Source organism: Schistocerca cancellata, chromosome 1 (assembly GCF_023864275.1).
Source record: "Schistocerca cancellata isolate TAMUIC-IGC-003103 chromosome 1, iqSchCanc2.1, whole genome shotgun sequence".
Taxonomy (NCBI): domain Eukaryota; kingdom Metazoa; phylum Arthropoda; class Insecta; order Orthoptera; family Acrididae; genus Schistocerca; species Schistocerca cancellata.
Window position 1 is genome coordinate 162,112,617 of NC_064626.1, and position 12,416 is coordinate 162,125,032.

Consider the following 12,416-nt stretch of genomic DNA (forward strand, 5'->3'; position numbering starts at 1 on the left):
GCAGAACATCGTGTGACAACAAACCGAAACAACCTCGGGCTCGCACAAGCCGGTCTGACGACATGATCGAGAAAGTGGAGGGAATTGTTTTGGGGGATCGCCGAATGACTGTTGAACAGATCGCCTCCAGCGTTGGCATTTCTGTAGGTTCTGTGCACACAATCCTGCATGACGACCTGAAAATGCGAAAAGTGTCATTAAAGTGGGTGCCACGAATGCTGACGGACGACCACACGGCTGCCCGTGTAGCATGTTGCCAAGCAATGTTGACGCGCAATGACAGCTCGAATGGAACTTTCTTTTTGTCGGTTGTGACAATGGATGAGACGTTGATGCCATTTTTCAATCCAGAAACAAAGTGCCAGTCACCTCAAAAAAAAAAAAAATGGTTCAAATGGATCTGAGCACTATGGGACTTAACATCTATGGTCATCAGTCCCCTAGAACGATGAACTACTTAAACCTCACCAACCTAAGGACATCACACAACACCCAGTGCCAGTCAGCTCAATGGAAGCACACAGATTCGCCGCCACCAAAAAAATTTCGGGTAACCGCCAGTGCTGAAAAAATGATGGTGTCCATATTCTGGGACAGCGAGGGCGTAATTCTTACCCATTGCGTTCCAAATGGCACTACGGTAACAGGTGCATCCTACGAAAATATTTTGAAGAACAAATTCCTTCCTGCACTGCAACAAAAACGTCCGGGAAGGGCTGCGCATGTGCTGTTTCACCAAGACAACGCACCCGCACATCGAGCTAACGTTACGCAACAGATTCTTCGTGATAACAACTTTGAAGTGATTCCTCATGCTCCCTACTCACCTGACCTGACTCCTAGTGACTTTTCGCTTTTTCCAACAATGAAAGACACTCTCTGTGCCCCCACATTCACCAGCCGTGCTGCTATTGCCTCAGCGATTTTCCAGTGGTCAAAACAGACTCCTAAAGAAGCCTTCGCCGCTGCCATGGAATCATGGCGTCAGCGTTGTGAAAAATGAGTACGTCTTCAGGGCGATTACGTCGAGAAGTAACGCCAGTTTCATCGATTTCGGGTGAGTAGTTAATTAGATAAAAAATCGGAGGCCTTAGAACTTGAATGCACCTCGTAGATGTAGAACAGTGGTTTATAGAGTACAGCAGTTCAAGTGCAGTGCTGAGTATTGGCATGCAGTCGCATTCACCTTTGGCTGAAACTCGCTGTCGACGACCTCGTGGTCCAGCTCCCTCTGGAGGTGTCGGAGGACGGCGGCGTCCAGGAAGGACACGTGCGCCGGCGGCGGAGGCGTCGCGGGCGTCGCAGAGGGAGGCGGCGCCGAGGCCACGGAGTTGGCGGGGGTGGGGGCGGGCGCCGGCGTGGGGGCGGCGCTGAACGAGGGCCGGGCGCTGGCGGCCCGCGAGTCCAGCGGCAGCGCCGACACCTGCGTCTCGCCGGGCTCCGGCATCCCCTGGAACTCCTTCTCGGGCTCCCGCGAGCCGTCGCGGCCCTTCTTTCCGCGCTTGCGCCGTTTCCCCCTGCGCCGCGGGAGGTCCTCGTCGCCGCTGCCGCCTGTCGTGTCCGTCAGCACCGTCGACGTCTCCGGACTCGGCTGAATCTTGTGGATGGGAGGTAACTGCAACTAGCCAGCGAAAGCAAACACCCCACTTTAATATACCCGCCACAGAGCGACTTGGAAAGCGTGGGTCGCTCGCTGTGGTTTGGAGGTACCGTCGTTGGCTATTAACCCTTACGCTGTTGCTAGCATGCCTTTCGCATTCCGGCGTTTGTTACGGCTCTTCAAGTGCTGACGCTTGTAGAGAGACGGCTTTCCGGCCAATTTCAAATTTGAAAACTTAATAAACCACGGAATAATGTAGATAGAGAGGTAAAAATTGACACACATGCTTGGAATTACATGGGGTTTTATTAGGATGGCGCTCCACCCTCTAACAACCCTACCACAACAAAGGTCAAAATTTAATGATTGTGGTGTTGCTCACGCTGCTAAATACTGCATTTTCGGGCAACAACAGTCATATTATGTGGCAGGTGTCATTAGAGCACAGTTAATAAAGTCATTTCATGTAATAATAAAAAAACTAGGCACTCATCTTTTTGTGTTTCCCACGCTGGTCTTGTCGTAAAATAGTGGCTCAATCGTTGAAAGTCTAGGTGATTATGATTCCAAGCTCGGATGCAAAGAGGCCTAGGTTTTATCCTGCTATATTCAAAAGTTTTGTGTTGTGTCTATACAAGACAGTCTAGACACAGGGTGAGGTTACCGATACGCACGCGTACACACACGCCGGCTGGCGTGAGTTCTGGAACAGGATACTTAATGAATGCTAATAAGAAAAGGACGGAGCTTCTCGTATACTTAACTTTATTCTCTTGTGTGGTACATCTCTATGATGAATACAAGTAAGACTCTCTCCAGATATGGTTAACTGCGCCTTGCTAGGTCGTAGCTATGGACTTAGCTGAAGGCTATTCTAACTGTCTCTCGGCAAATGAGAGGAAGGCTTCGTACGTCTAGTCGCTAGCAATGTCGTCCGTACAACTGGGGCGAGTGCTAGTCCGCCTCTCTAGACCTGCCATGTGGTGGCGCTAGGTCTGCAAGTACTGATGGCGGCGACACGCGGGTCCGACATGTACTAATGGACCGCGGCCGATTTAAGCTACCACCTAGCAAGTGTGGTGTCTGGCGGTGACACCACATTTTGTAGATGCGCTTCTCAAACCATTCTTGAAGATTACGCTTTTGCAGGACAATGGTGATGTAAAAAAAAGCAATCAGCACTCCAAATTTTAAGTTACACTTCCTTTTAACTGCTTTCATTGCAATATCACGTAACACACAAAACATCACTTCACAATACAAAACATACTTGAAAACATCTTCCTCACATTTTATAAGCCAACTATAATATGCGTCTTTCCAACATGACGTCCAAGACTTGACCTTCTCAAGGTCCGACTCTCTAACAAGTCAACAACTAACTAACTATCGCTTACGCGCCCAAAAATCAGAGTTAAAAGTACGTCAAAGATCATAGTGACAAAAGAAAGAATACACATAAGAATATCATTGCAATATAAACATATCGATGTATCAAAAGTGAAATCAAATTTGAATGTTGTCTCAGAAATATGTTAAGTAGTTAACAGAAATACAGTAGAATATTACTGGTATCGAGAGGTTCAGGTGAGGTACAATAATGGTTACGTAATTCAAGTACCATTACAACCCCATATTGCTAGACGCGTGAGAGACCTCTTGCGCGCGTCGTTTGGTGGTGATCGTGTGCTCAGTCGCCACTTTCGTCATGCTTGCTCCCCAGACCTCAGTCCGTGCAATTATTGGCTTTGGGGTTACCTGAAGTCGCAAGTGTATCGGCATCGGCCGACATCTCTAGGAATGCTGAAAGACCACATCCGACGCCAATACCTCACTATAACTCCGGACACGCTTTACAATGCTATTCACAACATTATTCCTCGACTACAGCTTTTGTTGAGGAATGATGGTGGACACATTGAGCATTTCTTGTAGATAACATCATCTTTGCTTTGTCTTACTTTGTTATGCTAATTATTGCTATTCTGATCAGATGAAGCGCCATCTGTCGGACATTTTTTGAACTTTTGTACTTTTTTGGTTCTAATAAAACCCCATGTCATTCCAAGCATGTGTGTCAGTTTGTACCTCTCTACATTATTTCGCGATGAATTCAGTTTTCAAATTTATACTGACTTTTTGATCACCCGGTACTTATAATCCGATTTTTAGAGTACAATTAGACGAGAAAATCTGATTTTCTCACATCTTACAGTCTGATATCTTCACTCGATAGAGAATTGAAATCATTTTCGTTATATGCCATAGTTACACGCTGCCTCAAATTAAGCAAAACACTGGACGGAATTTTAAAGAGGTTGCAAAAGTAAAAATGCGTTGCGTAAATTTTACGTATGGTTGATTTCAGCTCATACAGTGCAGTGAATGAAACGTAAATAACATATCTAAATTTTTTTTAAAATTGAAAGCAGAACGATATCTCATTTAATTCACGAGATACTACATTTTATATCCGAAGGACGGTTGCGTGCAACGCTCCCATTCACTTCCTTGCGCATCGCGATTCAAGATATTGCAACGACATTTTTATTTTTTTTTATTTTTATTTTTGAAATGATTGCACGCAATAAGGGATATATGTTGCAAGATAAATACTCTAAACAGAAAATACTCTAAACATTTTGATTCGCCGAGATATGGAGGTAACTCGACCGCAGCAGTGAGAGGTCGCCAGTTAAGGATACACTAAGACGTCTATTGCACTGTAAGAAAATCCAAGCAGCCGTACTCGCTTCGACGCCTCAAATTAAGCAAAACACTGGACGAAATTTGAAAGAGGTCGCAGAAGTAAAAATGCGTTGCGTAAATTTTAGTATGGTTGATTTCAGCTCATACAGTGCAGTGAATGAAATGTAAATAACATATCAGAATTTTATTTAAAATTGAGAGCAGAACGACGTCTCGTTTCGTTCACGAGTTACTAGATTTTATATCCGAAGGACGGTTGCGCGCAACGCGCCCATTCACTTCCTTGCGCATCGCGATTCAAGATATTGCAACGACTTTTTTTATTATTTTATTTTTGTTTTATGTTATTTTATTTATTTATTTATTTATTTGCAAATGATAGCACGCAATAAGGCATGTACTGTATGTTGCATGATAAATACTCGAAACATTTACCTGTAGTGTAGAAACAATAGCTGCAGAAGTGTAAAATATCAAATTGGGACCCACTAATGTATTTAGGTAGTGGGTTAACATTTATAATTACAATAACTGAATAAAGAAATTTAATAAATACTCCAGACATAAAATACTCGAAACATTTTGATTCGCCGAGATATGGAGGTAACTCGTTCGCAGCAATGAGAGGTCGCCAGCTAAGGAGACATACACTAAGTCGTCTATAGCACTGTAGGAAAATCCAAGCAGCGCTCGTACTCACTTCGACAACATCTGGGCAACGGCGAAACAGGACGTGTGTACATGCCCACAGCAGCGAAACAGTTAATAAAACACCATGGGTTCTGGGTTCGATCTCAGCACTACTTAGAGTTGGGTTGGGGATGAGACCAGACAGCGAGGTCATCGGTCTCATCGGATTAGGGAAGGACTGGGAAGGAAGTCGGCCGTGCCCTTTCAAAGGAACCATTCCGGCATTTGCCTGGAGCGATTTAGGGAAATCACGGAAAACCCAAATCACGATGGCCGGACGCGGGATTGAACCGTCGTCCTTCCGAATACTACTTAGGGTCTGAATATGATTAATTAGCTACGGCAGCACGAAGATATACGCTGTTAGAAGTCATCCTCGTTCCGCCAACGGCTCATGGCTCATGACCACCCCCCCCCCTCCCCTCCCCGTCGGCGCCGAGGAGACATTTCAGCTAAGCTATTTATATCTTAACACATTTTTATTATATCGCTTACTTATCTACGTAATTGTTCGGTACAAATATTGCAATTCATTTTAAACTTCCCGAAGAGCTAGAGGCTTGAAACTTTCAACGGAGCTCAGAAGTGAATGAGAATGCAGTCTTAACTCTCTTTCATGCCTAGTGTATGGCGGAGGGTACTTTATACAGGGTGTCCCAGCTATCTTGTCCACCCAAAATATCTCTGGAACAATAACAGCTATTGGAAAACGACTTTCACCGGTATCAATGTAGGGCTGGGGCCCATGAATGTACATATTTGGAAACATTCCAAAACGAAAGCGTCCGCAGCTCGTGGTTGCGCGGTAGCGTTCTCGCTTCCTGCGCCCGGGTTCACGGGTTCGATTCCTGGCGGTGTCAGGGATTTTCTCTGCCTCGTGATGACTGGGTGTTGTGTGCTGTCCTTAGGTTAGTTACGTTTAAGTAGTTCTAAGTTATAGGGGACTGATGACCATAGATGTTAAGTCCCATAGTGCTCAGAGCCATTTGAACCATTTTTAAAACGAAAGCATGTGTGTTTTTTAACACAAACTTATGTTTTTTTTTTAAATGGACCTCATATGTTTTCTTCAGAAATCCATAGCATGACAAAGCACATACACAATGGCGTTGATTGCATCGCAATATTCCCATTACATCCCGAGATATTGAGACGCGAAGTTGACGCTTGAAACACCCGACATGCGCTGCTAGCGCACGTCCTGAGGCTCAGGCGTGAACCCCATGCTGCCCGTAATCGCGATGTGATTGACATGCGTAATCACACTTCCATACTTATCAAGAGGTCCGAAACGAATAATATGGTCTGCTGCGCGATTACGGGCAGCATGGGGTTCACGCCTGAGGACGTGCGCTAGCAGCGCATGTCGGGTGTTTCAAGCGTCAACTTCGCGTCTTAATATTTCGGGATGTAATGGGAATATTGCGATGCGATCAACGCCATTGTGTATGTGCTTTGTCGTGCTATGGATTGCTGAAGATAAAATATAGGAGGTCCATTTAAAAAAACGTAAGTTTGTGTTAAAAAACACATATGATTTCGTTTCAGAATGTTTCCAAATATGTACATTCATGGGCCCCAGCCCTACATTGATACCGGTGAAAGTTGTTTTCCAATAGCTGTTATTGTTCCAGAGATATTTTGGGTGGACAAGATAGCTGGGACACCCTGTATAACATTATCTTCTCCTGACGAGTTGGAGACTTGGAAGTTTCAAAATAGCTCAGAGCTCACTGGCAATGCAATATAAACTGATTTTCTTGTCTGGTGTGGGGCGGAGGGATTTTGTTTACTACTATCACTTCCCAGTGAGCTAGACACTTGAAACTTTCAACCTAGCTCAGAACTCAATGACAATGCAATACTAACAGGATTTCGTGTGTAGTTTGTGGCGGAGGTACTGTGTTTACCAGCGCTATTTCCCGCTTTTTCTGTCCTACTTGCTAATGTTTCATGGTCTAAACGGTTACCAGTTAAGGCCCTGTGTGAGCTCGATTCCCTGTAATTTTCAACATCGAGGTCTTTTCGTGAGATAATCGTGGAAGCAAGCAATGTAGCGGTTGACTCAAATGAAGAGAAACTGAAATACGAGCCTGAAATTTACCACTTATCTCTGTTTTAATCTCATCAAAATGTTTGAAATCGAATGAAAAATTTGTAACATTCGGTACTAAAAAGCATAAAATGATCATTTGAATAAAAATCTTTTATAATATAACATGTTTTTAAAAAACGAACTTAAATGTATAAAATAATTTCTCCTAGCTTCATACAGATTCCTAACCCCCATACAGATATCCTCAAAATTTGTGCTTGTGAATTTTCAATCACTATTAAAATACTTAAAGAATTTAAAAGGAGAAACGTGGGACGCAAGGAATACATAATTGATGCACGAATAGTTCACCTCCTCAATATTATTGCATGCGCACCACTTTTTTGTTTAAATTCTTCAACTAATTTCATAGCTATTGAAAATTCGCAAGCAAATATATTCAGTAATATCTATATGGAGTTAGGAATCTGTATGGGCCTAGGAGAAATTACTTTACACTTTTTTCGTCCGCTTTAAAAACGTGTTATATTAAAAAAAAATATTAAGTCATTATTTATAAATACGTTTTTATGTTTTTAGATAAGTCTCGGAGAAAAAAGTGGAATGAAAATGCTAAGGAATTCTATAAATTACGTGCTATGTTTGGCATGGGATACGTATCTATTAATAGCACGAGGGCCCGCCGCTAGCTTACGGTCTAACCACCAGCGCGAAGCACAACATCGTGGCAAAGGCACAACTTCACAGGCCGACTGTACCTGCTGTCAACAACAAATCCAACACACATCGTGAAACGATATGCACAACTGGCAAACTATAAGGACTTGAGTAAGGCGAGACAGAAGGGAAAAGCGCTCATCTAGGAAAAAGTAACAGAATGACTGGCTTCGTAAGCGTAGGTGAAAACGTTTCGCGCCGAGCCGTTCTAGGCGCTTCAGTCCGGAACCTCGCTGCTGCTATGGTCGCAGGTTCGAACCCTGCCTCTGGCATGCATGTGTGTGATGTCCTTACGTTAGTTAGGATTAAGTACTTCTAGGTCTAGGGGACTGATGACCGCAGATGTTAAGTCCCATAGTGCTTAGAGCCATTTGAACCAAAGCGTTTCGCATCAAATACTCGCCCTCATACACATTTGCTTCCCTAATTTTAGGACTAATAATTTTGAAATATTATATTTCCCCCGAACTGCAGTCTCTTGCAGCTTATGATAAAACTATGTGTTACACACTGATATAAACGACTTTCAATTTTTATATTAAAATGTATTTTCTGCTGTTATTATTAAAAGCGGTAGTGAAACCATTTATTTTTTTGGGGGCAGGGGGCGAGACAGACAGTAACAAACTGTCACAACCTCCAGAACTGAACCTAGATCCACGTCTGTGCTGAAACTGCCCCGAAATCCGTAAGAATCGGTAAGAATCAACGACATGACGATACAGAAAGCAGTGGAAACTATTGCACTAAAGACACACGAGTGTCCACAGGAAATATGGCCTCCACCGGCAAAAAAATGCGGATTAGTCACACGTTCGGATCTTTGGGAGGCAGAATGAGAACCGCGAAACGGTAAAAATTAAGAGACGGAGCGCGGAGTGTCGAAAGTCTGAATTTGATAAAGAACCTACAAAACCTAAAAAGTCAAATGCTAAGTCTCAGTCTAGATATATTTATACTCAATGAAGTAAAATGGAAAGAAGATAAGGATTTCTGATCAACTGATCTTCCAAGTTCTTATGCAGTCTCTGATAGAATTACAACGTCACTGGTGAACTTTAAAGGTTTATTTCTTCTCCCTGAACTCTAATTTCTTTTCAATATCATTCTTTGGTTCGTTTTACTGTTCGCTCAATGTAAAGATCGAATAATACACTCCTGGAAATTGAAATAAGAACACCGTGAATTCATTGTCCCAGGAAGGGGAAACTTTATTGACACATTCCTGGGGTCAGATACATCACATGATCACACTGACAGAACCACAGGCACATAGACACAGGCAACAGAGCATGCACAATGTCGGCACTAGTACAGTGTATATCCACCTTTCGCAGCAATGCAGGCTGCTATTCTCCCATGGAGACGATCGTAGAGATGCTGGATGTAGTCCTGTGGAACGGCTTGCCATGCCATTTCCACCTGGCGCCTCAGTTGGACCAGCGTTCGTGCTGGACGTGCAGACCGCGTGAGACGACGCTTCATCCAGTCGCAAACATGCTCAATGAGGGACAGATCCGGAGATCTTGCTGGCCATGGTAGTTGACTTACACCTTCTAGAGCACGTTGGGTGGCACGGGATACATGCGGACGTGCATTGTCCTGTTGGAACAGCAAGTTCCCTTGCCGGTCTAGGAATGGTAGAACGATGGGTTCGATGACGGTTTGGATGTACCGTGCACTATTCAGTGTCCCCTCGACGATCACCAGTGGTGTACGGCCAGTGTAGGAGATCGCTCCCCACACCATGATGCCGGGTGTTGGCCCTGTGTGCCTCGGTCGTATGCAGTCCTGATTGTGGCGCTCACCTGCACGGCGCCAAACACGCATACGACCATCATTGGCACCAAGGCAGAAGCGACTCTCATCGCTGAAGACGACACGTCCCCATTCGTCCCTCCATTCACGCCTGTCGCGACACCACTGGAGGCGGGCTGCACGATGTTGGGGCGTGAGCGGAAGACGGCCTAACGGTGTGCGGGACCGTAGCCCAGCTTGATGGAGACGGTTGCGAATGGTCCTCGCCGATACCCCAGGAGCAACAGTGTCCCTAATTTGCTGGGAAGTGGCGGTGCGGTCCCCTATGGCACTGCGTAGGATCCTACGGTCTTGGCGTGCATCCGTGCGTCGCTGCGGTCCGGTCCCAGGTCGACGGGCACGTGCACCTTCCGCCGACCACTGGCGACAACATCGATGTACTGTGGAGACCTCACGCCCCATGTGTTGAGCAATTCGGCGGTACGTCCACCCGGCCTCTCGCATGACCACTATACGCCCTCGCTCAAAGTCCGTCAACTGCACATACGGTTCACGTCCACGCTGTCGCGGCATGCTACCAGTGTTAAAGACTGCGATGGAGCTCCGTATGCCACGGCAAACTGGCTGACACTGACGGCGGCGGTGCACAAACGCTGCGCAGCTAGCGCCATTCGACGGCCAACACCGCGGTTCCTGGTGTGTCCGCTGTGCCGTGCGTGTGATCATTGCTTGTACAGCCCTCTCGCAGTGTCCGGAGCAAGTATGGTGGGTCTGACACACCGGTGTCAATGTGTTCTTTTTTCCATTTCCAGGAGTGTATAAGGGATGAGCTACAATACTGTCTGAGACTCTTGTCAATTACTCTCTCCTTTTCATGTTAATCGACTCTTATGATCGGTATAACTCTTCGGTACTTTCTTTACTTGTTCAAATAAGTTGGCAGTGACATTAGGAAGAAATGGAATAGTTTTAAATTATATTTTTAGAATGTTAAACTCCCTTGAATGCATTATCATCTCCATAACATTCTTCGAGTGTTTCTCCTCTTCATCTTCGAAATTCGGTAATAAAGTTAACGCAGCCAGTTCACGGGTTTAGATTTTTGGAAACAAAATCTGTGTGGTTACTGCGCCACAAGCAGCCATTAACTGGCACTGGAAATAAGGGCAGAAGAAGGGTAAAAGAATGGAACCAGCAGAATTACAGACCAGTATCCCTAACATCGGAATGCTGCAAAATTCTTGAACATACTCTAAGTTCAAGCATAATAAATTTCCATGAGATGGAAACGCTTCTGTTCGTAAATCCACATGGAGTTAAAAACCTTCGCATGAGCAAAACTTAGCTTGCCATTTTTTCACACGATAGACTGTGAATCATGAAAGAAGGACAACGGTTACAGTCTGCATTCCCAAATTTCCAGAAAGCGTTCGACACGACGCCCCACTGCAGAGTGTTAACGAACTTACGAGCATACTGAAAGGTTCCCAGATATTTGAGTAGCTCGAAGACGTCTGAAGTAATAGAACCCATGTAAGGCGTCTGGATTTTACAGACCTTAGATGAGCTCAGTCCATAACGACAGTAAGATACAGTATGAGATCCTCAGAAAAATATATTATGAACAAAAAGCAATTGCAGTAATCTCATGTACCGAAAAGTAACAAAACAGTATCTACCAATATAAGGACAGGGGCATGCATAAATAAGTTAAAGTGAAACGCAAAACAGTGGTTCAAATGGCTCTGAGCACCATGGGACTTAACTGCTGTGGTCGTCAGTCCCCTAGAACTTAGAACTACTTAAACCTAACTAATCTAAGGACATGACACACATCCATGCCCGAGGGAGGATTCGAACCTGCGACCGTAACGGTCGCGCGGTTCCAGACTGTAGCGCCTAGAACCGCTCGGCCAATCCGGCCGGCAAGTGAAACCCATTATGGAGACAAACTGAGCAGGTGGTTAATGGCATTGGAAAACCCCACTTAACAAGAGAACACCGAGCTTCAGCGCAGAAAGGGATAAGGTCAGAACATACCATTATTCCTTTTTATATGAAGACAGTAACTGTTCTCGAATGAACAGATACTGTTGATGACCGTGCAGCTTTTCCCTGGAATAAATGATGACTAACTGAAACCCTCAGCTGCCGACAGGTGTTGTTGATATACCTCGATGTGGACAGCTGAAAATGTGTGCCCGGACCGGGACTCGAACCCGAGATCGCCTGCGTGCGCGAGTAATGAGTGGATGGGCAAATGTCTATAAGGTGCATTACATATGTAGAATTGTGGACAGTTGGGAATGTGAGTCTCGCGGGAAGCGTGCGAGGGATAAGTCCCTGCAGTCGCGCTATTCATCTGTGTTCCCGGTGGCTCAGATGGAGCCGACACGGTAACTCAGCGTGTTCGGTCTGAGGGTTAGTTGCCCTCTGTAACAAAAAAACTGAGATAATGGATCAACTACGAACTGAAACGAGTGTCTTGCGACGTCCGCACCGAGCAGATACAACAAACGAAAAAAATGAGACTAAAAAAAAAAAATGGATAGAGCGTCTGCCATGTAAGCAGGAGACCCCGGGTTCGAGTCCCGGTCAGGGCACACATTTTCAGCTGTCCACATCGAGGCATATCAACAACACCTGTCGGCAGCTGAGGGTTTCAGTTAGTCATCATTTATTATTCCTTTTAACATAAATACGGCAGGGACCAAGAAAAATAAAAATTCACCTCTAACGAGACGGTGGTTGGCTGAAGCCATACTGGGCAATGCAAGTGCGACATGGTGGGGAGGTCTCCATTATATGAAAACATTTTGAGAACTAAAAATTTCTAGATCTCTCATCTCGTGGCGGACCGCACTAGTGTGTGTAAAATAGCGAGGA

General features: G+C 45.0%; 1 protein-coding gene across 1 annotated transcript in view; it reads right to left on the reverse strand.

Moving 5' to 3' along the window:
- Positions 1-12,416, reverse strand: part of LOC126141558 (uncharacterized) — a 152,776-nt gene that overhangs the window by 55,097 nt on the left and 85,263 nt on the right. The window contains exon 5 of the mRNA XM_049915284.1: positions 1,187-1,621. Within this exon, the coding sequence (XP_049771241.1) occupies positions 1,187-1,621 (435 nt within the window). The remainder of the gene's footprint in view (positions 1-1,186; positions 1,622-12,416) is intronic.